Source organism: Maylandia zebra, linkage group LG6 (assembly GCF_041146795.1).
Source record: "Maylandia zebra isolate NMK-2024a linkage group LG6, Mzebra_GT3a, whole genome shotgun sequence".
NCBI classification, from domain to species: Eukaryota; Metazoa; Chordata; class Actinopteri; order Cichliformes; family Cichlidae; genus Maylandia; species Maylandia zebra.
Window position 1 is genome coordinate 41,095,048 of NC_135172.1, and position 27,009 is coordinate 41,122,056.

At 40.8% G+C, this 27,009-nt stretch overlaps 2 protein-coding genes across 2 annotated transcripts; both read left to right on the top strand.

Annotated features, from left to right (window-relative positions):
* The first annotated feature begins 524 nt into the window (after positions 1–524).
* LOC101469959 (THO complex subunit 4) lies at positions 525–3,992 on the top strand. The gene is made up of 6 exons (XM_014411963.3): positions 525–831; positions 1,592–1,765; positions 1,846–1,993; positions 2,110–2,176; positions 2,457–2,640; positions 2,746–3,992. Exons 1-6 carry the CDS (start codon positions 640–642, stop codon positions 2,764–2,766), a joined length of 786 nt encoding a protein of 261 aa, XP_014267449.3. The 5' UTR covers positions 525–639; the 3' UTR covers positions 2,767–3,992.
* Positions 3,993–5,607: 1,615 nt separating this feature from the next.
* LOC101469679 (rho GDP-dissociation inhibitor 1) lies at positions 5,608–26,658 on the top strand. Its single transcript, XM_004538764.5, has 6 exons — positions 5,608–5,751; positions 15,539–15,727; positions 16,465–16,548; positions 21,973–22,049; positions 23,074–23,137; positions 24,769–26,658. Exons 2-6 carry the CDS (start codon positions 15,541–15,543, stop codon positions 24,966–24,968), a joined length of 612 nt encoding a protein of 203 aa, XP_004538821.1. The 5' UTR covers positions 5,608–5,751; positions 15,539–15,540; the 3' UTR covers positions 24,969–26,658.
* Positions 26,659–27,009: the final 351 nt, after the last annotated feature.

Consider the following 27,009-nt stretch of genomic DNA (forward strand, 5'->3'; position numbering starts at 1 on the left):
CTTTGAAGTCCATCATCATGGTAATAAAAACTTTTGCCATCAACCAAACCATAAAAAGTTAGGGCTTGTGGAGTCAGGGACCTCCTTGAAATCTTCTCCTAAATCACTTTTTTTTTTTTTATCTTTTGATGGCCACAAGCTTTGAGCTGCTTTATTTACGATATTCCCTGCCAAATATTACTTTTTAATTATTTGTAGTTTTCATGGTCAGAAATTGAACGTTTGTCTTTTGTAGGTTTTATTCTCAGTGCTTGAGGCAACTGTTGGTGCGATTTGGTGCTATGTAAAAAAAAAAAAGTAAATATAACTGAACCGAATTCTCTGTTTAAATCTGTCCTGCTTATATCAAGCAAAACGGTTTTTGATACTTCATTGTGTTTTGGAAATGTAAAAATATTATATATCACACTTATCCTTTAAATATAGAAAATGCTACATATTCATTTACATATTAATCGTTTACTATTAAAGTGTATTTTTTTTTCAAAAGGCGGAGCTTCTGCGTCAGCGAAGCTTCCCTCTGACGTCATTTCCGTCAATTTCAACATCGCGCCGCCGGTAGCTTATAAACAGCCTCCTCTGCACGCTTTGTCGGTAGTCTTTGTCCGTCTTCTTTGTCGGTGAAGTTTAAACAGCGCCATGGGTGATAAGATGGACATGTCTCTGGACGACATTATCAAGATGAGCAAGAAAGGAGGCGGAGGTAGAGGCCGCGGGAGAGGAACGTTCGCCCGGGCTGGAGGCTCAGGTCGAGGCGGCGGGCCGTCGAGGCCGGCGCGGGGCCGACAGAGCAACTTCAACCGAAACAACAGAGCCACGCCGTACACGAGGGTATGGAAGAAAAGCGGTTGAAATTGTGAAAATAGTTAAAATATTGGAAATGTATTTTAAAATGCGTCATTAAAGGTGTAATTACGTGATTACGGACTTCCGGAAACTAGCATGGTTCAGTTAACAGTAACAGAAGCTAGGAGCTGAACCAGCATGGACTCTGAGGGACTTTTCTGTGCCTGTTTTCTTGTATTTCTTCGGCTGCTGTGATTGATATGGATGTTTTACCCTCGCTGCAGTGTTTTTTTTTTTTTTTTTTTTTTTTTTTTTTTTTTTTTTTTTGCTGTTGTTGTTTTTTGTTTTTGGCTTTGTCAGCATTTTATAGCCTGCTCGAGCAAAAAGAGCCGAAATCCTGTCTACCAAACTATTTTTTTTTGTTTGCCTCCTGACAAAACTGCTTCAAAGTGGGGCCTTTGCTTCATTTTTTTGGCCGCATACTTAACATGGGGCTTTTTCCAACCTGTGGAAACTCGCTGCCTTACTGTCACCACCTCTGTGGAAAGAAGAGTGTTTTCAGGCACTGAAGAAAGACTCTCATCCCTTTTGAATGGACTCCTCCTGTGAAGACCTGGATGATGCCTCTAGCCTGATTCCCGTGATGTTTATAGGGAGTAATGACCATAAACTGGTTATTAGATTACATTTTTCAATAGCCTTCAGACATTCAATATTCAAGTGCTTTAAGCCATCATAGTAGCACTCTGAGTTTCCTAGAACAAAACACAAACTAAGCCTGTATTTAATTTTTTTGTCTCCACAGCCCAGAGAGTTGCCTGATAAATGGCAGCACGATATGTTTGAGGAGCATGTTGGTGGACGTGCTGGAAACAGTGGTGGAAACGGCGGAGGAAACAGTGGTGGAAATGGCGGAGGAAACGGCAGCAAGCTGCTGATTTCCAATCTGGACTTTGGTGTCTCTGATTCTGATATCAGGGTAATTATCTAAGCTCAGATCTATTTTGCTCACCTCAGATGCTGAGGAATGGCACTGATTTTCCAGATTTTACTTTTTAGGAGCTGTTTGCTGAGTTCGGAGCGTTGAAGAAGGCATCTATACACTATGATCGGTCTGGTCGCAGTAAAGGAACTGCAGACGTCCACTTTGTAAATAAGGCAGATGCACTGAAAGCCATGAAGCACTATAACGGCGTACCGCTTGATGGTGAGGATTTGTTCCCATGCTTGTTCTCTTGTTTAGGCGTGTGCACATGGGTGTTGTTAATGGTAACTAACTAAATTTATACTTCTGTTATTTTTATTTATTTTTTTTCCCGCCAGGCCGCCCTATGAAAATCCAACAAGCCACTTTAGAATTCGACACACAGAACACACAGAATACACAAGGGTATGTTTTTTTGTTTTTAAAAAAAGGATCTGGGGTTGTAAATCAAGGTTGATGGGTTAATGTGATGACATAGGCATTGAAAATGGGTTACGATGTTACGCAGTTAAAAAAAAAAAAAAAATCAATTTATGTATTACACGGATTTTGAGATTTGATAAGTGATTTATTGCAAAATCGACAACAAATTCCATTAATTTTCTTCCATTTATCTGGGTGGGGGGAGCTTGTTAGGCTTTTACAGGTTCTCTGGAGTAACCCTCTTTCTTTTTATTGTTTGCAGCTCAAACAAAGGTTTTGATCGGACTAGGCTCGGTCAGCCCAGGGTTGAAAGGCGGCGAGGAGGAGGTGGTGGTGGAGGCGGCGGTGGCGGTGGAGGTTTTAGAGGCCGCGGGAGGGGAGGAGGAAACAGACCCCAGCTTTCTGCAGAGGAACTTGATGCCCAGTTGGATGCCTATAATGCTGAGGTATGTAATCAGGCTGCATAAAATCAGTTTCCTTAATTATTTGGATAATACTGTGAACACAATTTTCTAATCGGTTTCTTCTTCTTCTTTTTTTCTTCATCTTAGTGTAAGATGGACACCAGTTAAAAGGACTCTGATGGGATGATGCTCCCGTTCCTTTTATCATTTTTTTATTTTGGCTAATCAGATGTGATGGATCAGACCCTTGTGTTTTAAAGACATTTTGTATGGACCATTTTTTTGTTTTGGGTGTTATTTTCAAATTTTCTCTTTTTATAACCATAAAACCATGTTATCAGGATTCAGGAACTGTTGTTGCCTTAAACCTGTAATGAGAATCTTTGTTCTCTTTTTTTTTTTTTTTTTTTTTTTTTTTTTGTATAAACATGGTTGAATGACAGACTTCTGAATGTAAATTTAAAAACAAAAAAAGTTGCATTTTAATGTACACTGGTTCTGTCACTCAGTACTGTATATTTGACACATGGACACGTTCAAAGGATTTTGTACATAAATTCATGATATTGAGTCATCTTTAGAAAAACGTCTCTCGTCTTCTTGGACTCCTCACAGTGGTGCCAAATGTTGACTGGCCATGTTCAGGCCAACTACTGAAACCATGTTAAACTAAAGCCTTTGTCTTTGTAATGGTGCATTCTCAAAGCACCACACAATGAATTACCTGAGAAGTCTCTACCACTGGTACTCTTCCTCATACAAGATCAACATCTTGATCTTGCTGCTTGTACCTCTTCATATTGTCTTTGCTCCGTCTTCTTGGTGGTGTCTCTCATATGTTCAGTATCTGAATTGATATTAGGGCTGCAGCAACCGATTATCTTAGAAATTGAGTAATCTCGGTTATTTAATCAAGTAATTGGATAGGAAATACTTTTCTCTAATGAGCAATACTAAATATACAAAGGAGGGCGGTGCAGGTTTTTCAAAATGAACTCCTTGCAATGTTTTAATAATAATAATGGATACTTTATTGATCCCCATGGGGAAATTACTTGTTTTTCTCTGCATTTGACCCATTCACTCAGTGAAGCAGTGGGCAGCCCACTAAGCAGGCGCCCGGGGAGCAGTGTGTAGGTACTTCAGGGGTACCTCAGGGTAGCCGTTAAGTGGATTCGAACCGCCGACCTTCCGATCATGGGGCGACCACTTTACCTACTGAGCTATCCCTGCCCAATGGAAAAAGTTTGTCAAGAAGGACAACAAAACCCTTTGTATTAATGTGCAAATAAATGAAATTTAAACAAAAACACAAGTAAAAAATGCATAAATAACTTAAGGTACATTCAGAAGGTCAAACTCAATAAAATATGATGTATATGAAGTTTACCTTTACTTCCCAGTAAAGCTTTTATTGCTGATTACAGAGCTGCTGTTTTGGACACTAGAAACACGTTTTCTCTCGCTCCACCTGAGCTCAGCTGCTCTTCGCAGCGTGTGTGCAAACTGCACCAGTGTCATCCTCACTGCTGCTGTTGTGTTATCAGTGTGTGTGGGGTTAACATTGCTCCTGAGTACCATTTCAGGTCTGTTTTTAAATCACAAATGTTTCACATTTCCATAGCGACAGTGGTATGAGCCGTGCCTTAAACAGCATCGAAACAAAGAATTTGTATTAAGAATTTTTTATAATAGAGTTATTCGAATTACTCGATAATTCGTAGCTCTAACTGATAACTTTCAGCATCACACAGTGAAACTAATGTAGTCATGTTTTATCTTATAATTTTATAAAAATGTAAACAGATTTCAAGACAAGACTTGTATTTCTTCATGTCTAGACTACTGCAAAAGCCTTTTTACTTCCTGCACTCATTTTTGCATTTGAACACTGGCTTCCAGAATGTTATAGAATTGATGTAACTGATAACTAGTTTTAAGGCCATTGGCTTTACAACTTCTGCATCTTTCAACTGCAGTTGTGCGATAATGATCCACACGGGGATGCCGGTCCCTGCCTCACTGAAGACTTAAGGCAACAGTGTTTGCAGTCAGTGCCCCGAGGCACTGGTCCTTGGTTATTAATAAATAATAATGGCTTTTATTTTTGGCCATTAGCAAAGAGACCAGGAAAGGGCCAGAAAAAAACAAAGAAACAGAAAACAACTAATTGAATTAGATGGAAAGAACACATAAATTGGTAATAAAAAAGATTTAGGTTGAAGTTATGGCTCATTACACCCGTGCCACATATTATATATGATTAAGAAAAATTATTGCTTTGTAGCCACAGCACCTAGACGCCACGCAGTCATTCAGATGACATTCAACTGTATTCCAGTATAAGTAAATGTGTAACTTTTGTATAGGCGACTCCATCTGTCTGACACCTAAAGCTTCCCAAAGCTGGGCCATGCAAGAGGAGAACAACAAGCAAAACAGGAACAGAAAGACTGAAAAAGAAAAGAATCAAGGTGTTGCAGAGACGAGACCTCAACCCGATTTAAATGCTGTGGTGGGAACTTTAAGAGCGCTGTACACAAACAAATGCCCACAAACCTCAATGAACTGAATCAGCGCTGTAAGGAAGAGAGAGCTGAAATTCTTTCACAATGACAAGAGACTGATAAAGTCATACAGAAATGATTATTGGGGTGTACTTAGTTGTTCACAGGAACTGCATAGTAGTGTCCAGTGAGAACTTTCTTAAGAAAAAAAAAAAAGAAAAAGAAAAATTATCAGAAGGTGTAGGTTTTGTAAGAATTTGCCTCTGCACACACAAAAGATTTTAAATCAGACAAACAAACATGTACTTCAAGGGGTTTTACAAGTAAGTATTAGAAGCAATCAGTGTTTTTTTAATACACAAGTCAGTTTTAAATATGTCCCGTTATCCTCTGTACCTTTTATCACAGTACAAAGTGTGACAGCAGAGCGAAACTATCCCACTGAACCCAAAACTAAACACAAGCTGTTAAGCGCGTCACCTACGTAGGGCGTGCGCGCCGCGGACCCGCTCCCGGGAACGTGACGCGCGGGCGGCGCACGGGGCGGCGCCGTCCCCTTGTTCGCCATACTTGCAGGAGAGCCCAGAGAGCAACGAACGCACTTACTGCAAAAGCTCCTGAAAACACTACTGCGTTTAATTTAAAGGTAAGCGTCTCCAGCTTCGAGGACAGCTTCTAACGCCCTCTCTAGAGCAACCATAACCGGCGCGCGTCCGTGAAGCCGCTCCGTTGTCGCGCCCGCTCCTGTCAGCTGATGATAACTTGTCATGCTAATGTTAGCTGCAGGCTCCGGTTAGCTCGGCTGAATTGTTCCCAGCGGTTAACGAGCTAGCCACTTGTCTCGCTCCTCAGTCCCACCCTGTGTGAGAGGGGGGGTCGGCGGCAGGAAAAGTTGAGCCACATTGTTCAGTATTAATGAGTTTAATCGTTCAGGCTAATGAACCAGTGGCGTGAGTAAACTGATGTGCTGTCAAAAGGAGGTTTGTTACCCGGCTAATAATGACAGATATATTTACTATTTTATCACCATGGCAGCTGCGGTTCATCTGGGGTTTTTCGCGGATAATACATAATTGAGGAAAATTTGCAAAGATCCGTGATATTATCTTTAAAATAAACATGCGTTCATTAAATTTCATTGAAAGAGCTGTTTTGTTTTTAATTTAATTTAATGCAGAAAAAATAAATATAGGAAACTCTGAAAGTCTTTGTGTTTATATGCCTGCCTAAGGCAAACAATAACACACTTTGACCAACGAACTATTAATTCTGTGTGTTAGTTAGAGATCAATACGTTAAAAAAAGCCCCACAAAAAGAAAAGTTACACTTTGTTTTTAATATATGTTATTGTTACTCTGTTCATCTGGGATTAGATTCACCTAGATTACAAACGACAAAATGACAGTCAGACCTTCCAAGAGCTAGTTTATGAACAAAAATGTATACGATTTAGAGATTACATGATATATTAGAGTATTATTATTATTATTATTTCTTATTATTTTATAAGTGAGCCTTTATATAGGTTTATATATAGGTTCATTCTTCTGTCAGGTGTGTATAGAGTGTGAAATGATTTGATAATGAACCTAAATAATAAATAATCATCTGTTAGCCTCTATTACACTTTAACAAAACTTAAATTCTTTGCACATGGAGTTACTCATTAACAGGCTGCCGTTATGAAGGTCAGATAGATGTAATGGCACTTTGGCGCCGGTTTGTTGACTTTTTACTTGTTGGCGTTAACGTTTTCACAGCAGAGAAATAAATAGGGGTGCAACGATATTCGTATCGATATTGAACCGTTCGATACAGTGCTTTCGGTTCGGTACGCATATGTATCGAACAATACAACATTTGTAATTTATTTTATCAATTTTCCTTCTGACGATGCTGTCTGTGTTGAGCGCTCAGTGAATCTGCGTTCAACTACTCCGCCTAGGCTGCACTGTCCAGCGCAGATCCACTGAGCGCTCAACACAGACAGCATAGTCAGAAGGAAGAGCGCAGGGCACCTTCCCCACCCTCATTCAGATCTGGCGTTTGGAATTATTTTGGTTTTCATGTGACGTATGACCCTGAAGGTAAGCGAGTCATGGACTAAAGTAAAACAGTATGTTGGATGTGCCACGCAATGCTCAATTACATGGGTGGGAGCTAGTGTGTTAGCGCAGTTAGCTCGTTAACGTGTTGGCCGTCTAGCCCCATGCACGGAGCTATCGGCGGTAGCTCGTTAACGGAGATTTGCCGTGTTGTGACGTTAAGGTCATTTCAACGAGATTAACCTGAAAGCACTAGCGGGAACACAACGAATATGACTGCACATTTACGCCGACATCATCCTAGTGCAAAGACAAGTGGAAGCAGACAAAAAAAAGCAAGCATGCTACTAACTTTAGCCGAGTCATTTAGACAGCTGTTAGCACATGATTCTCCTTATGCTGCTGAGAATATAGCCCAGAAGAAGCGGATAGTATAGCTTTTATTTTGGAAAGAGACATTTCTCTGTAATAAACTCTCTTTTCCAAAGATGAGTTATTCCTCAATCAGATACAGGGCTCGCAATATCGCTAGCCCGACGTCCCGGAGCTAGCGATTTTTTCAGTCGGGCTACCAAAATCTATCTCTTCCCTGCCCGTCGGGCTATTGTAGGAAAAATATATGTCAATGCTTTTGCATTCTTTCAAAAATGTAGCTGGGTAATTATGTCATTGGCATCGGTGAGCCACTGTCAATATGTGACATATTGAAGTCGCGTTTGAATTTGCGCTTGTTTTTTTGCTTTCACTTTGCAATCGTGCGAACTGTGTATAGAGAGCGACAGCACTGATCTGTGAGTGATGATAATTTGTGCACCAATTCCTCTGACATCGTCTTATTAATCGTTAGCTTACTATGCAAACATGACAAGTGAAATCTCCCGCAGCTTAAACATGTGAGAGGTTGATAGCGCAGAGAATCGCTGAGCTTATGTGAGTGCGTGTGTAAAAGCATTTCAGTTCTGCTGAGCCAAATAAGACAGGTCAGGGTGAAGAAGTGACAGCCAAAGAAAAGCTTACCACAAAACGGAGAAGTTATGACAAATCAGACTATAAGGCAAAAAGAAAGTGCAGCTTTATGGTTTCATGGACAAAATAATTTCTGTGGCTGGATATGATGAGCTAAATAACCAGGGCTGCACATAAGTGGTCCGCAGGTGCGCATTCGCTGTCAAAATAAAAAACACGCACAAGGGTTAGCGTTAAATTTAAAAACTGTACTTTTGAGTTAAAATATATATTTATAATTTTAATAAATGACAAATTAAAAATGCATGAACATTTTTTGTATCGAAAAAATATCGAACCGTGACACCAAAGTATCGAACCGAACCGAACCGTGAATTTTGTGTATCGTTGCACCCCTAGAAATAAACTCACGCCCCCACAGCGAAAGTCTTTCTCTTTTTTAAAGAAGCAAACACAGCTACTCCCTTGGAGCATCTCATTCCCCCTCTTTGCTGTTCTTGAATGTAGCTGGAGTCCCTTTCAGCTGTTAACAAACTGTTGGCTTGTGTATGGCGTGCATCATGGCTGGATTGAACATGAGTGTACCGCTATTTCAGTGATGTCGAATTGATACAGGAGCTCAGATCTTCTCAGATCATACAAAAGGAAATGCTGCAACATTTGGAAATTATAAGACTTTCTGGAGATCTGGAGACTTTCAGTTTGCATATTCACCTGACTGTGATATGAGAAACTGTTTTGATGACACGGTATAACTTTGATTTATTAAGTTAGCATAACCAGGAGGAAGCCAGTGATGTGTGAAATAGTTTTGGTGACACTACTTTGGTTGAAAGAGGGCGCCATTTTTGTTTTTACTGTTTCATTTATACGTTGTTAACGACTAACTTAATGTTTTATAAAGCTCAGTTTGATTTAATTTCTTTCTAACTGTACCAAATTTAATAATTCCCTGCTAAGCACGTCTGAAGGTGCCAACTATGTCGCTCTTTACTGAATTTTTGCACTAAAGAGACTTAAAACAGTCAAACAGCTAAGGTAGCAGTTAGTTTGTTTAACCCTTACCTGGTTTTTCTGCGCTGAGATTGGACCAATGACAGATGTGCTGAAATAGCATGCAGTTTTTATGCATTCTATGCGTAGACTGTTTCATAGACAGTCTGGCAGCTTGTGCAATATTAGATAAACATGGAAAACATGCTTGTGGATGGTCCTAAAATATGGGAGAAACTGGGAAAAGCAGGAATGTTGACAGATTTGGTAAGGTGTGTCAATGCAGGTCCCCATAATCATTCTCTCCTCAGTGCTACTATTGGGCCACTAACGTAACATATTTAACTACTTAAAAAGCCCAGTGGATGAGAAAAGAAAGAAATTCAATAAATGCAAAAGACGAATAACAAGATATAATTTAATATATTTTATAATTTCTCTTTGGCAAATAAATTACACATGACTAATACAAGGAGGTGAGTCTGTATTTCCAACCCTACAAAAGCTGTAAAGAAAGGAGTTGTCAGAAGATATTTATTTTATAATAAATGGTTATATAGTAGCAGCTATGAAGCCCGGTTCACATATATTTGCTCATTGTGTCCAGGTTGTTGGTTGCATTGGTGGACATAGCAGACTCTGGTTGCTTAGGTAACCCACTAATGTATTTACCACCCAGTGATAAATCAATCAGTGGTATAATTCACTCACATTGGTAGTCGCTTAAGATGATCACCTCAAAGCTGAGAAGAGTTTGGCTCACTTATTTTCGACTGCTCCTACAAGACATTTTATATTCCCAGTTCTTGTGTAGGTCAGGCTCAGATTTTTTTTATATGTTAGTATTTGAGGAAAATTTTCCGTATTTATTGATTAATGCAAACCACTTGATTACAAAAAAATCCTCAATGTAACTTCTTTGCTTCAGTGCTTTGTAAGCATTTCATCCACATTTGTGACTAAAATAGACATGAAATAGTGACGTGGAGTATTAGAAGATTCACGCCAGGTAGTTCCTACATTTCTCAGCAAAAAGACGGAAAACACAACAGCAGCTGTGGAGATGATGCTGTCACAGTTTAACGTGGAGCCACAGTCTGTCTACAGACACGTGGTGAAAAGCGGGGAGGTGGCGTTGTTACCGAGAAAGTGAACTCAGCTGCAGTGAAAAGAAAACATGTTTGTCTCGTCCAAAACTATTAAAACCTTTCTGATAAACAGCTGGTGTGAGTCCTTCGTCTATCCACATCAACAACCAGCGCAAACATGACATAAAGCAAACTTTCAGCTCCTCGCATAGGCCACCGTTTTCCTTACACAGAGAAAAATCCATGTTAAAGCTAGAGAAGTTAGAATAAAAGCCTATTTATGCAGATTAACTGTTAACTCAATTAAACTGGCAGCAGCCCAGGGTGTACTAGACTAGATTTATTTCAAGGCTTTTGTAACATTGTTTTTCAGATTTAGATGAATATAAAACATAAATAATGTCATACACATTAAATTAAATTTTATTTATAGTTAAAAAACAAAAACAAATAAAAGTTGTTTTTTGTTTTTTTTTTTATCTTGCAGGTCAGTAAAAGCATGCATGGGGTCCGCAAAACTTTAAGCACTGACGTGGGGCTGTTAGTTTGGATAGTAAATTATTATTAAGTAAGCCGTCGGCAGGTTCTGAACATGTTGTAACATCATGATGATTCTTTAAAAAGCAATTACAGACGGCATTAAACAGACAGACACACGCACACGGTCGCTGACTAACATGCACAAAAATGCACAACAAACATTAACCTTGACCATCGTTGATCCCTGACATCATCGTCCATGTGCAAAACATTGTTGTTTGCAGGGTATTGTTGTCTCCCTGCCGTGCGGGCGGCCAGTACGGACACCTAAGATTGGAATGCGATAACTCGAGAATGAGGCAACCTCGGAGCTTCAAATTATTACTATAGGAATTATCTATCTGCATATCTCAGGGAACTCAACCTGAAGGTCAGAGGTCAAGTTTTCTGAAAATCTTGTGCATGCGATAACCTAAGAACAAGGCAACAAAGGGGTAGCACCAGTCGCCGTAATTTAAATTATATTGCTGCTCAAAATTACAGCAGGCAGAAACCTCCATGTCTCTATTAAATTCTGTATTTGTTATTAATGTTTGCATGAGGCCGGCAGGGGTAACAGTCTGGATTGGCTGTTGCCCTGCAGGTTGTTGTTCTTAGTGTTTGATACAAAAATAGATGAACCCAAAAGAACCCAACACCAAACAGAGGATGTAAACGTTAGTGACACACTGCACTGATGAGGCTACAGGCTCCCGCATGCTTCCTCTGTTTGTGAAATTGAAGTTTCTTTAAGCTTCCCGTCCTGTTTGCGAGCCTGCTGAAGGCTGTGTGGGGCGAGTCTGTCAAACTGGGTTCTAGTCCACTCATGAAATGTCCTAATGTTAATATTTGGCATGACAGCACAAGGGGAGTCTTCTTAATATCACTTTTATTAACTTCTTACATCATGTCCTGTGAGAACACGTGAACTGTTGAAAGTGAAAACACACGAGGATACTTTTTTTTACAATTCATAAAACATGGGATTTTTTTCAGCTTTCCTCAAATAAAAGCACAAATATTATTATACAAATTTATTTAAATCTAAAATACATTATGAGCTTACCAGAAATTAAATTTTTAACCTTTTTATTGTATGTTTGCTCAAATGGAAAAGCTTGTGACAGGAGAACCATAGTGCTTAAACGCATGCACGATAGTTCATTTGAAAGGTAACTTCTACTATCTGGAAAATGTGACTGTTCCATATTTCAGACCTGTGCTAATCCCGTGAGGTATTGACGTTACAGGTGTCCTTACTCCTCATGAAAACATCTTCAGTTGTCCAAATTTAATCATATGAGGTTAAATATAAATATTTTATTTCCTCACTTTGTGGAGAAAAAGCGGCTGAGCAGGCAGTGGGACATTTATGCTTTTATTAGTAACAATACAAAGTGAATATCCTAAAATTTATTCACTTGAGTTTTGGTTGACAGCTCACTCAAAGTGCAACTCAAGGTCAAAATCAGTGATGGCCAATTTAATTTAGGTGGGACACATACAGCCCAGTATGAGCTAAAGTGGACAGTTGTATATTGTTTCCCTTTCTCTACAATGGTGAATGGACTGGTACTCATATAGCATCTTTCTGCTTAATTTGTGCACTCAAAATGCCTCATTCACCTAATCACACACACACATTCATACACCTTCTGACCTTCCGATGGATGCATCGGGGTCAACTCGAGGTTCGGTATCAGATGGACTGGAGGAAATCAATCCACTGACCTTCTGATTAAACAGAGCCTCAGTGTCACGAAGTTTAAGTACACATTTACTGAACCAACCATCAGTTATAAAAGTGAGCTGAAGAAAAATAACACATCAGTTTTCCACATTATGAAAAAAAACTGCTGATTGCCCATCAGCACGGCTCTTTAGGGTCACACTTTGCATAAAACTGTGTCAGAATGATCACTTTCTGTGTTGCCCGATTGACCAAACTTTGGAGAATAAAGTAAATGGAGCTTGCCTAGTAATAAATTATTATATGGTCTCACAGAATAAGATAGCAGTGTATAAAGGGATTAAATTAGCCTTTTGTGAGACAATAAAATCTAAAAGCTACCAGTAAAAGACTGATGTACTTGCACGGTGCTCAGTGGGAAAAATATTTAGCTTTAAGAAATTTCGTAACAGGGAGACCATGCAAACCAAAAATCTAAATAAAAAACTAAGAGTTAATGCCAGGAGTTTCACTCCTCGTCGAGTAACCGTGATCTAAATTTGACCTCAGTTAAATCTGCAATTTAGTTATGCAAAACATGAACTCAAATGAAGATTGCATTAAAAAAACCCAGTTATTTTTTATCATTGTACATGGCTCTAATAATGCATTTTATTTTTATTGAGTGGAAGGTATATCTGAAGTCGCAAGAGAAACTTGACCAAAGTAAAAGTTTGGTGTTTAAAGGCTCTGCTTGATTAAGGAGAATTTGTGCAACCAGCAGCTAATAATCACATTTTGAAGATGTTCTTGAAGTCTTATTTTAGTCACACAATTTTGGTTCCTTCAGGTGCAAGAAATTGTGTATATATAATGGTGCATTTGTAAGGAATAGAAAAGCGGAAAATTGAAGCAGGATTTTGGCTCCTGCTCAGGCATGTTTATGGCTGCGGCTCCTCGCATAGTTCACGTGTGTGCTGCTTATAGACATTTCTATGATGCCTGCTAGTTTAGGCAGTTCATAAGAGAAGAGAGAGGTATGCAGACAAACTCAAACTTACGATTTGTATCACAAAAATCACTAATCACTAAAATTATTTGGGACATTTGCATTATCCACAATTCTTTTCAAACTTCCAGTCTTTTAGTTACAGCTACAGTTTACACAGTGTTGCATCTGAGGCTGGAGACTCGGAGCTGGAGCATTTAATCCATCTGTTGCTGCTGAAATGTAAACGAATGTCATGGAGGTATTAAACACTGCTGGCTGAGCACTGCTGGGTGGAGATGGAGGTACAATTAGTTCACAGCTACGTTTGCTGTATTGTTGAACTAACTGAAGCAGATTACAGTGATGTTGACTTAGCAGTTAATTTTTTTACCAGTTGTGAAAAATGTCCAGCCTAGTTAAATATCACCTAATGAATAAGAACGGATTATAAAAAAATCAAGAGTATAGTGACTAAAACGATCATGGTGCATCAGATCTTTCTAGCGTGCATGTTGACATTATTTCACTAACTTTTATAGTCAGAGGAAACACATCGGCTCTGTTTTGGTCCTTTTCCTGTACAGCAGTGAGCTTTCGCCCCTCCCTGAAAGCTCGGACTCGCTCGTGTTCAGCTTTGACCAAGATGATGGAAAAACCTGGTCTGCCTAGAAGGAGAAAAACTAACGAAGTTTCCATAGGCGAACATGTTCTAGAAGAAAGAAAAACGAGTACACCTGCCAGCATCCCTCACCCAAACTCTTAACTGTTTGCTATCACTGAGTTTGTGGCTGTTGCTGCAGGGCTTCTGAGGTGGGCAGCTCCAATATCTACCACAAACATCCTGCAGTACAGGCTGCAGGCTGGCAGGGACCAGCAGTTTCCCTTAAGAGTACTCCCCATGTCATAACCTTGTACGTCCTCCACCACAGCTGTGTACCCCTTTATTTCTTACATTTATCTATTTATTAAATAAAACATTTTATTGAAATTGTACATAAATCCTAAGAAAATCCCCTGTAAAATATTCTAAGTTCAGTAAATACATCTTGTTTCTTAAAATCTCCTCCTATGTCTCCGAAACACCTCTCGAAGTTGGAGTTGTCCAGGAGGCGTCCTGTTCAGATGCCCAGACCACCTCAAATGGCTCCATTCATGCGCTTGACATTCTTTTAAATGTCTAGTCTAGGCATGGATGTTTTTTGTCATAATGGAGCAGCCCTGTGAAGCAGTAGAGTCACTGCATCTGAGCAAAGAGAGTTTACGTCCTGAATTCTCTCTGCTGGTTTTTCCACATTACTGAGAGTTCGTTGTGTGCAGAGCTGTCCTTTAGGTTTTTTTAAAAAATGCTCCTGTAATTATTTACAACATCAAAGTGGCTGCTCTTAAGTGATTAAAGATACACAACCAGGACTAAAGTGTAATTGTAAGCGATGTATGCTAGAGTGGCAGTGGTGCATTCAGGCCCTGTGTTTTTTCTGTTTTGCTGTGGGTGGGAGGGGGGCTTTAATGTGAGCTTAAAGACTCTCGGTCCAAGCACAGCTCTTCCTGCTTTTGTTACACTGTGCGTTTGAGCAGTGGAAAGTTTTTGGGCATTAGCCTCCTTAAAACGGGAACACAGTTAGTTTCTGTGCAAATGAAACACAAACCCATTGTCTCTGCATCAGGTTAACTCGATCATCTTGCTTTCCTGACATAAATGAGATGGCTTCCTTACTTGGAGGTTTATGAGGACAAAACAAATGTTATTCCTTGTTCTTGTTATCCTTGAAACTCTTCCCTGATAACATCGCTGAGAAAAACAAATATACACGACTGCGGTGTACACTGCTGTGAAGCTGTTGCTTGGTTGAATGTAATAGAGGTGAAAAAGACCAGACTCATGTCATCCATGCCAGGGGAACACAGTTGTTTTCATCTGACCTAAATAACTGCATCATGGGATGCTTGACGCCTCGTTCATGACTCCCCTCTCATTATTACTACTTCAAAGAAGTGAGATTAGATGACATAAAATGCTACACACAGCAGAGTTTGTCTTTTTGTTTACAACAAAACACTTGCCTCCCCAAGAGACAAGTGTTAGTAAGAATATAGGACGTCTGCCCACCTGCTTTCTTTCCATGCTCGCTATACCATCACTCACATTTTTTCCCCCCTCCAGACATGGCTGACGATGACGTGACTACGGAGCAGCTAGCAGCTATCGCCGCTGAAAATGAAGAGCCAGAGCCAGTGAACTACAAACCTCCAGCCCAGAAGTCAGTGAAGGAGATCCATGAGCTGGATAAGGATGACGAAAGCCTACGCAAATATAAGGAAGCCCTGCTTGGCTCTGGGATCTCTGAGGCTGGTAATACACTGTGTGTGTCTGAGTGTGTGTGTAACGGTTCTGCAAAACCACAGTTCAAATTGTATCTCGGTTTTTCTTTAGAAGTGATTAATTAAAAACAGAAAAATATGTTTATTTGATTTAATGATAAACGTTAAAGTCCATTACTCTGATGTGTTTCTTGTTCACCGCTTCAACAATACAGAAGAGGTCCCTGTAGGTATCACAGTGCAGGAAGGTGGTGCTGTGTTACAATAAAGCAGATGTTTTTGTTGTTTTTGGTTTGTCATTGAACTGTTACATCCTGTTTGATGCATTGTGCATTTTATTAAAAAAACAGGACTAAGCTGGAGTTGTATGTCTTTATAGTAACCTGTGGCCTAGTGTTGTCTGTCAAACACTGATGATCAGTACGCTTCCTGCTGTGAGGAGAAAGTTTGAATTGTTGCCTGAGAACAAACTGAAGAGTAATTAATGCAGAATCTGTCCCAACTACAGCAGCCTGTCCTGATTTCAGCTCCCCTGAGTTCAAACACTTCAAACACGTAGCTGATTTTTACATCACATGCAGACCTCCTATAAATGTCTGGGTTTAGCAGACTGCATGTGAAAATGACGTTAAAGTGTCTTTAAGGATAAATAAAAGTTATGAATATAAACTATGGAGCAGCCAGCAGTAATCTGGGTAGTATGAGACACATGTTTAGCATGTTTGCTACATCTGTACTGAATCACCTGTTTCTTTGGTCTTGTCTCAGATCCCAATGTTCCCAACGTCCAGGTGATCCGGATGAGTTTGGTCTGTGATAGTGCTCCTGAGCCGCTGGTCCTGGACCTCTGTGGTGAGTCTGTGTTCAGGCAGAAATCAAGTAGAAGTTTCTGATTGAACCCCAACATTCAGTGTTTGATAACTAATGGCGCCATAATGGAACTGTTGATCCTTCCTACGGGTTTCCGTAGACCAGGGGTCGGCAACCTGCGGCTCTTTAGTCCTTATAGTGCGGCTCCGCGTGGTTTGGGAAAATAAATTAGAAGTATTTAGCTGAAGTATATTTTCTTTATGTTAGTTTTTTTAACTTGTAGTTCTAAATTGGAAGATTGTTGTAATATTGAAATATAAAAATAAAATTATATTCTATTATTTTTTTCATCGCTCAATATAAGCGTCACACTTGCGGAAGCCGGTGTACCCGCCGAAACGCCGTGCATTTATCGAGACTTCCAACCCCAGGTAGGCCAGTTATGGCTCTTTGGATCCACATTATGTCAGCAGCTGTTCTCCACCGTGAACTATGTTAAAAACAAACACCGCTCACGTCTCACAGATGACAACTTACTGTCCTGCGTAAAGATAAAGTGACTTCGTACAGCCCCGATTTGCAGACGCTGTGCGCAGAGGTTCAGGAGCAGAAGTCTCATTGTAAACATATCACGGCAGACCCGACGATGTTTGCATGAACACGCTTTTCAGCATCTCTTTATTGACCACTTTTCACACACGGTTGCTGTACGCATACAGCCGGCTGTAGCTTTGCAGCTCACAGCCCGACACACACCAACACATCAGCATAGATACCACAGACGTTAAGGCGGCGAGGCGAGGCACACACATTAACCAGGTAAAATACATGTTTAGGCAGAATTTTGCAAATATCTATTTTTCATTTTTCAGCAGCATAGTGCTTATTTCCCCAATTATTTTTTTTAAAATTCAGGTCAAGGCTCCAAAAGCCCAAAGGTGATTTATATATCACAACAGTTTTTGTTTGCTACATGGTTCATTTTAGTTTCCTTTCCATTTGTTATATTTCTTTAAGAGTTCAAAATGTGTTAATTACATGAATAAAATGTAATTTTCTCTGTAGCACTTCATGGATTTCATACGCAACACACCTTAGTTGTTCACACAAAGCATAAAGGTAAAAAGCAATATATACAGTGTTAACTTCATTTTAGATGTCAAAAAGTATTTGCGGCTCCCAGTGTTTTCTTTTGCGTGGAAACCGGGTCCAAATGGCTCTTTGAGTGTTAAAGGTTGCTGACCGCTGCCGTAGGGGAACCTGGGGAAGGATTATTAATAAGTGGCCCGCAGTTATGTTTGTTTCCGGGTTTGTCTCTTCTGGTCCGCTGCTTTAGGTTTTCAGTTGTTTGCTATTTCCCAGCTGCCTGGGCACCTTCTTCATACCCATGTGCATGTGCAGCGATCGTGGTTGGCACTGTGGAAAAAACATTTGTGCGTGACTCAAGGAGTACCTGGATAACTCGGTGTCCCGCCAACATCCTCACCTCAGTTATTTTTTCAATTTTTATTTTGTTTAAAGTTAGAGGAATCTGCTGCTGAGTTCAGTATGTGCAAGATATTTTCAAGTTTCTTGAGTAGCCGCACCAAAATAATTGTAAATATGAGAGGATATAATTGAGCATCCTCGAGTTCATTCAGAGTGATGAGCTCACCTGTGAAGCAAACTGCTGAGACAAACTCACAAACAAGTAGGGGTGAAAAATCTATACTGGATAGTATCGCGATATTTTGTATCATGTGACACCAAATATTGATGTTATATTAAATGAAATAATCTGGGGTTACTATAAATACATTATTGTTGCCTTATTGTAAAATCGACCCGCAACCATAACAGTTAATAAGAGAGACAAAATTAATATCAAGCAGGTTCTTTGAGTTCGTGTTCTTGGTGCAGCCGTCCAACAGTCCCCGTTTCGCATGTTGCCCCTTGGGAAAATTAATTTCCCGGCTCCCATCTATAAAATAATTGAAATGCCTTTTTTCTCTCATGGGCCAGTAAATCTCCTTCAGTGGTGGTGGTGGGGGACTCGAGGCCCCGCTGCCAAAGTCAACAACGTGTTGTTCCATCACATTTTCACACCATTATTTTCTTTCGAATCATTTTCATCCTGTTTCAAAGCTCTCAGACGTGCTTGTCCTGCACCCCCAGTACAGACTCTGCCTATTATAACTCCATCCAGCAGCACTTACTCTGTGAAGGTCTGAATCTGCTACTAATAAGATTTACCGACACATCCCAGAAGCAGAGAGAAATGGACAAACTACAGCGACTGGATTTAGTTTTTTAATTCGTGGCACTAATTTAAAAGTTAATGTAAATTATTCCAGAGTTTTATAATCTTGTAGGTCTGAACTGCATCTTCTCACTCCTCTGGAGCAGCTTTGGGCCCAGCTGGCCTAGATTTGGATCAGTCCAGGACATTTTGTCCTGTTCCTCGTTGCAGCTTTTACTGCTTTCTCAGATAAAGTTGTGACTGTCCACACGGTAAATAAAGGCACAACAGTCCAGTTTGGCTGATTGTGACTTTTTCAAAAATCCTGCCATTAATTCTAGTTTAAAGTCACAGATAGCCCTCAGCTATGCTCGTGTGTTTGTCCTTAAAGCTGAATATTGTCAGGCTTAAGAAACACTGAATTGAACTCTGTTAAGGCAAAAAGTGCCCCACCCCCTTAAGGAGACGTTAAAATGAATTGTCCCCATTGTGTTTGTATTTGGAGATAAAACATGTTTTGCTTTTCAATAAAAAGTCCCTGAAACTAATATTTTTAAGATGTTTCATGGCACAGTCATTTCTCCTCTTATGCAAGGAACCAAAACGTTTAATAAGGTTGATGATAAAACGCGCCCTCACAGTTTCGGGTTCAATTGACTTACAAACTGGCCCAAAATATAAGACTCTTACTTCTGTGATCACAGAGACTGTGATAAAAAGAAGCTTGCAGGACGAAGAAGGAAAAGCAGAAGAAGCAAAGATTAGTGTAAGTTGTCTGTTTTTGTACTTCAGGAGCAGGAAATAAAACTGGAACACTAACTTTCTGAACTTTAAAATATTTCTTAGTTTCTGCAGAGGTTTGAGTCTCTTTGGGCTCACTTCCTTCTTTGTTGTTGGTTTCTTGTGAAGCTTGGGTTTAAGAGGACTCAAAGGAAGAGGAGGACACACTCTACTCAGCAAGAACATACTAGAAACAGCTCAGTTTAAAAGCCTTTTTTAGAGGCCTTTGAACAACAGGTCAGCATGGCAGTCAGCTCCCACGGGACTGCCAGAGGATTTTAGTGTCCCGAGGACTCACTGATTGTAGGAAACAAAGGGAGGGATGTAAATGTGTCACGCAGGGCGGCGTGATTAAGGCAAAAAACTGAAACTGTTATAATCTGGATTATTTAAGAGTGTAATTAAAAAACAAACAAGAAATTACTGAACCAAAAAACATTTTGCAGAGGTTTTCCTTTAAATTCAGATATAATTAAATTAGTGGTTTACAGATTAGTGGGTGATTTTAAGGGGTACCAATCAGAAGGTCAGTTATTAAGTTGCCAGTTGACGTAGTGTCCTTGAGCACGATACTGAGCCTCATATGCGTTTTTGCTCGACAGGCTTGTAGCGTAGAAGTATGACAACTAATAACTTTACTTTCTCTAGACCAAAAGCTTTCCTTGTCCAAAAATCTCTCCTGTGTCGCCTCTTTTCTTAATCACTTATGTTCTGCACATTTTTAATCTTAGCTTTGTTTTCTGTACTAGAGTAACAGAGTGTATACAGGAAAAAAGCACGTTTGTTAAGACATTAGGACACTTCCATTTAGAGAAGTGATCCAGTGGAACTTGTGCTTTTAACAAGACTCTCTGTTAGTAGTAGATGGTGTTTTCGCCATGAACCATTCGCCAGTGTTGCTCTGCTAAGGGAGGCAATAAAGGAAGCACCGAAGCAGCTTTCCTCAGTATTTGGATCATTTGAAGAGCTCCCATCGTGGTTTCCATGTAAATGCTTTCGGGTCATGTCACTCTGTGGGGAACATTGCTAACAACATTTGACCAGTCAGCTGCTGGGTTTGTGCTTTCAGGAAGGGGTAGATAACAAAGGAAGGTGCTGCTGTAAAGGTAGAAGGTGCACATCGTTTAAAACAAAAGACAAGATGCTTTGGTGACGTTTTCATCCTGTTTTGGTGAAACAGCCTGACGTCTCTAATTAAAAGCAGTTTTAAATTGTTTATGGTCGATTAACCTCCAAGTTTGATCCACTCGTTTTTATTTCTTTTTAATATAAACCGATACAGTCACAGTCAGCAGCTCGGTGCTAAAATCTAAGGTCATACACTGTTTTAGTTCCAGCTTACCAGAATGTAAAGTAGATGTAAAATAAAAGCTTAGAGGCTAAAGTGTGAGCTCACTGTATGGAGCAGTGTGCGAGTGCTCAGAATAGAAGCAGCTCAGTTTGTGCTCGTGAGCTTCACCTCACGATCGTGATCTAAAAGAGACGATCTGCATTATAATTAACACCTCGTTATCTCACAGTAATGTTTGAGGTCTACAGAGTGAAACGATGTTAGTGGATGGTTCCAGGAGCTACGATAACATGTGTTCAGTGAATCTTTAAGATTGAAACATGAGGGTAAAGACGTGTGTGACTCTCACAGCGTAACAAGTACTTTGGTGGTAACTGTGCGCTCACTACAGCTGTGAAATATCAACATTGTGTCAGTTAATAAAAACTCAGTACTTTAGATAATTGTGTAATTTTACCTTTTTGATTTTATATGATTTATTGATGTTTACACCTTCATGCATTTGTGTTTTAAATTTATTTTTAAATTCATTTTTGCCAAAAGAGACAATAACAAACAAAGTCACTGTGAAGTGAAATCAGATGTCCTAACAGATCTGTGCCCTGCAGACTGTCTAGCTCTCGCTTTTTACCAGCTTTCCTGTGCAAATGTTTTACTCAATAATTTATTTGTGAGAAATCATATATTCAGCTGCCTCTCCAGTAAGTCTCATCTTGGACTGCAGCTGATGACGGTGGTATTGTTCTCCTCTGCTGCCTTTGTGAGCTCAGCATAGCGCCACCTGCTGCAGGTTTGTGTTTGAGTGGCTGTCAAGCTCACAACGGATCTCCACAGCAGAGGGAGGGCTGCTGTCGACAGCTACAGTCCAAGATGTTCAAGTTCCCCCATCTGCATGACCTGTGGGTCGCTCTTGGGGAAGCAGCTTAATGAAATCCAAGACCATAATAATAGTAACAGCAGCCTGGCCAAAGAGCCAGGACACGACACAGGAAGGGTCGCGGCTAAGCAGGTTAGCGAAGTTAGCGAAGACTGATCAGCGTGAGAGTGAGAGGATTGCATGAATGAATGAATCAATGGCACTAGTCCTTATAACAGATGAAATTAAAAAATGCTGAAGTGAACTGTCACTGAGGTTTGGACCTTATATTGATTTGTCTGTGTTTGTTGTTGCTCACAGGAGACCTGGAAGCCTTTAAGAAGCAGGCCTTTGTCCTGAAGGAGGGAGTAGAATACAGAATAAAGATCAGCTTTAAGGTGAGAGCTGCTGGTCCGTTTAAGAAATGAGTGATCTGTCCTTGTTTTCTGCAGACCATGTTAAAGTACAGCTGTTCCACTGATAGTGATGTTTTCAAATCTGTGAAGTTTGGGTCACTGGACAGGACTCGACAGCCATCCTCTAAGGCACATTTTACAGAAATATTGTTGGCACAGGAGCTCAATGTTGGCAGATTGCTGCTCAGTGAGGCTTTGATATTAAAAACATTTATTTCCTGCCATTAACTATAGGAAATATTGCTCACTTCCTCTGAATCCACTGAGTGTAATGTAGGCACAGACGATGTACATAGCAACAAAACAACAAGAGACACACATTGTTATTTATCTGGAACCACATCACAATTACAAAGCAGGTTTTAGAGCCACAAAGAGCCATCTGTAGCCACTCAATAACAAAAAATACAAAATCTCAAAGTAATTGGTGTCAGGTCATCTGCGCTCTCATTAAAACATTAATTGGTAGCAGGAGAATTGTAGTAGATGCTCACAGGATGAAAAGAGTATTTTTATCAGCTTAAAAACAGTTTTCAGCTAAAAGCATGTTGGAAATCATCTTTTTGGTGCAGAAATGGTATTTTATGCCTGTCAGACTGTGTTATCCTTGTCATTTTTATAGTTTCATACAAGAAATGGGACCAAATTCTGTTTCTGTGAGAGGCAGCCAATAACGAGTTGATGTTATATTTATACACAATGTTGGTTCACCCTCAAGTTAGGTGCATTTTTAAGCTTGAATTATTCACAGTTCAGGGTTAATTAGTTTAACAGGAAAAAAAACATTTTTATAGAAAAAGGTCCACAGACTGAAAATGAGTGAAAAAGCAGCCAATGTCCAAAAACCACTTTCTTCAAGAACTTTTGATCAAGTCAGAAGAAAGTCTGGCTCCTTGGAAGCAAAGTTTAAAGAAATGAGGGCCAGCTCAAGACTTTTGCACAGTGCCATAGACTTGTTGATCTGTCTTACTGTCACATGTCTGATGCAATGTCTTTGTGTCCTCAGGTGAACAGGGAGATCGTATCGGGGCTGAAGTATGTGCAGCAGACGTTCAGGAAAGGAATGAAGAGTGAGTGAAAAACGTCTGTACAAACACAGTTCCTCTGAAGATCAGCGTTACTGGTTGGATGCAGCTCCTGCATGTAAAGCTGATCATGTGCTAACAGCCAAACAGCAGCCTACCACAACCAGAGGCTCATTAGCTGTGCTGCTAATCAGTCTTTTTATATACAAGCATGCACAGCTGTTACTTTGCTAAATGAGCTATTAATGTCAGTTTGGGGCTGATTATTGAGCCAGCCGCTGATGTTGAATCGGTGTTTTTCCTGGATCAAAAAGGCTCCTTTGGAGCGAGCTGAAATGAGCCTGTGTAACCTGGGAGTTTTACTTTGGCTCTTTGTTTAAAAAAATCTTGTCTCTCCTTGGCGCGTTAGCTACAGTTACAGCACATTTGTTTACGTTCAAACACGTACAGGCCTCAGTCTCACAGTCACCCCTCACACAACTTAAATGTTTCTCTTCATCAGTAAATTTAAAAGTTTTTTCCTTACAATGAAAGAGATAAAAGAGTGCTTAAGCACACAGAGGGGATACTGAGTCACAGAGTAATGGGTAATACTGAGTAACCACAGATGTAACAGCAGCTCTGAATTAAGGCGAGTGAAAGTTGATAAGACGTCTCATGTCACAACAACACTGTTACAAGCTGAACAAACAGTGAAGCAACAATCCTGAGACCTCCTGTGATTCAGAGCTTCTTCAGGGCCTGAAGCTTTATAAGTTATTGAAAACAGCCTCTCACAAAATGCTACTTTTTTAAGTATTATTTGAACATTTTTGCCTTTATTGGATGGTGGAGCAGTGAAGACAGACAGGAAAGTGAGGAGAGGAGAGTCACAGCTGCTGGGACTGCTGCACTCGCCTGCTTACCTACTGAGCTGAAGCGGCTAACTCAGGCTCTTTTTAAAGCCTATGTTTGTGTTTTGCATGTTTAGCTTCTTTTAAAAAAATATTTAATTGGATTTTTATTTTAATAACAATTTCAGGGAATCACAGAATGACTCAAAGGCAGTGCCGTTACACTGTTGTGAATCTGTTTCACCTTTTTTGGTGCAAATTGAAGTGACAACAGGTTCACAGGAGAGGCAACAAGAGCACTCCCCAAAATAAGAGTGAGCTGCTCCCTGCAGCCCATTCAGTTTCAGTCTAGCTCCTCCAGGATGGCACATCCACATGAAGGTTTTCCAGATCAAGAGTGTGGAGGAGGAACGGGAGTGCTCCTGTTTCTGACACACGAGGATCTCGCTGGTTGTTGTTTTGCAGAGCTCTAGCAGTGCTGCTCTTACTCCCTCATACAGACGAGCGTTCCTGCTGCTGGGTTGACGTCCAGCTCTCCTCTCTTAATATCTCCATCTCCTGCTGTGCAGTGCAACCTCGTGACAGCCCATCACAGTGATCTTATTTTACAGGATTAAGTTGTATAAATTATAGAAGTTATAGAAAACTTTTATAATTATATATCCATGTATATTTAAAAATTTAAGTCCTGTGAAGCTGTTATTTAAATTTTTTTTGCTGTAACTGACTCCTCGCAGCCACCTGCAGTGTCTTCATGGCCCACACGTTGGTAATTACCAGCCTGTTCACAATCTGAGCTGAGCGTGATGTAAAGATCTAACGTTTCCTCTCGTTTGTTGACAGTTGACAAGTCAGACTACATGGTGGGCAGCTATGGGCCGCGTGGTGCTGAATACGACTTCCTGACTACGGTGGAGGAGGCGCCCAAGGGCCTGCTGGCCCGTGGCAACTACGTCATCAAATCCAAGTTCACCGACGACGACAAGCACGACCACCTGTCCTGGGAGTGGAACCTGAACATCAAGAAAGACTGGAAAGACTAAAAGAGGCCTTTGTGTTTGGAGCTGGGGGTGTAGGGGGGGCCGCAAGGGATTCCCTCAGCCCCTCCCCTCCTCCTCCATCTTCCTCCTCATCCTCCTCCCATCCCTGCCACGTCCACCGCCATTTCTGCCTTCTTTGTTTTTGTCGTGCATTTCATGCTCTCATGCCTTATCTCACGCCTCGCTGTCTTAACGCCCCACCCGCCCCGCTCTGTCAGCACCAGTAGCAGCAGCAGTAGCAGCAACCTAACCCCCCCCCCGTCTGTCCGTCCATCAACACCTTCCTGCTCAACGTTTCATTGGTTGCGCACGAGCCCACCTCTGTCCATGCACTCATGCGCCCCACCGAGCTGTGCCAAGTAGCACCTTACTCCTGCGCCCGCCGCCCTCCTCTGCTTCCTGTTTTTTCCCCCAGTTTTTCACTGCTTCAAGAGATTAAGTCCTGCCCTCCACCTCCCCCGAAAAGGTGTCTTCCTCTCTCAGTATAAGTACATGTGGAAAAGCAACTGTACAATCAACTTTTGTTTGCCTTTTTTATATAATGGTATCAATGGTTGTGTAATGTGATTGTATTCACACCACAGTTAATCAGCTGTTCTTAGCACCACCCCCCAGCATCCACCTCCCCGTCTGCCCGCTTGCCAACCGCTCCACGCTCGTTTTGCTCACCTACTCGCTCGCTGTCTTTTGATATGATTACCAGTACCTGCCTTGAAAGAAAAACAAAACGAAACACATTCATTCAGAGCTGCTCTACGCCGCCTCTTTCTTTTCTAAATGTACTTGCACGCTCCCTGTCAGATGGGAGGCGTGGCCAAAGTGAACAAGGGAGTGGAAAGTATAAAAAGTAGCTGCCTTACGTATCGATTAATGTTTCTTTAGCATGCCTTGTGTGCACGAGCAGCGCTCGCGATCAAATAGTCTGAATACGAAGGGCTCGCTCTCGCTGCCAACGAATAACCACCTGTAGCCCTGTTGTAGTGGAGACTGTTTATACAGGTTACTGAATGGCAGCTCTGCACACGCCCACTGCCCCCTCCACGCTAAACGCTTCCTGTAATCGGAGGGAACTGAATGTTAACTATTGGAGAAATTTTAATCTGGCACTCTCGCTTCTTTTAGCCAAGAGGCCTTAGCACCAACTACGATCACGTGGAGAAAAACGGTAAAAACATTTTTAGATTTTTCTTCCCCCCCCCCACTTTGCCTTAATTTTTGCCCCCTCCCCGCTGCTCTCGTTCGTTCAGATCGCTTCATAGGTTGCAGTCAGGAGATCCCAGGTGTGGAGGAGGCTGAGCCAGGCGCCGTCTGCTGCTGCCGCCGCCACTGCCGGAGACCTCGGCGGCGTCTGGTCTCACCCGCAGACAGAGGAAAACTGACATGAACAGTCAGGTGACACTACCAGAGAAAACACATGCTCGCTATTTAAATGAAGAATGAAGGTTTTAAAAACACGACTGACCAGTGACACTAAATATGAAGCAAACTCGTACTGTACCGAAACACATGGATGTAAAGCTTCTGCTTGTTCCTTCCTCATCCTCTTCTTCTGATGATAATTATGAATTCCTGCTCCATACATTCCTTCACATTGTACAGTTTCTATGAAAACGCTGGCATGCTGGTGGGGTTGTATATTCTATCATCATTTGTGGTTGCTCTTCTCGGTCAATAAAGATTTTGCTCAACCTGGCCTCTGACGTTCTGGTGTTTTGCAAATAAAGCTTTTTGCTGTATTACACTGTGAATAAATTCCACTCAGGCTATGAAAGTGATGACTTTCACAGCCTGAATGGAGCTGCAGGTAAGGCAAAGTAGCATTTCAAAACAAATGTATTTTACTAAAATTATTTATCTGTAGTCCTTACAAAGTGATGCTGATTACTTGTGTATGCACTGTCTGCTCGGATCAGCTGGGTTTGTAAGCGTTTCAAAGTTGCAGAGCGCCCTCTGGTGGACAAACTGTTTGGTGAATGGTGTTTCTCCTGCCTCTTCAGTTTTGATTTGTTGGTCATTATAAGTGCTGCCACAGATATATTAGTAA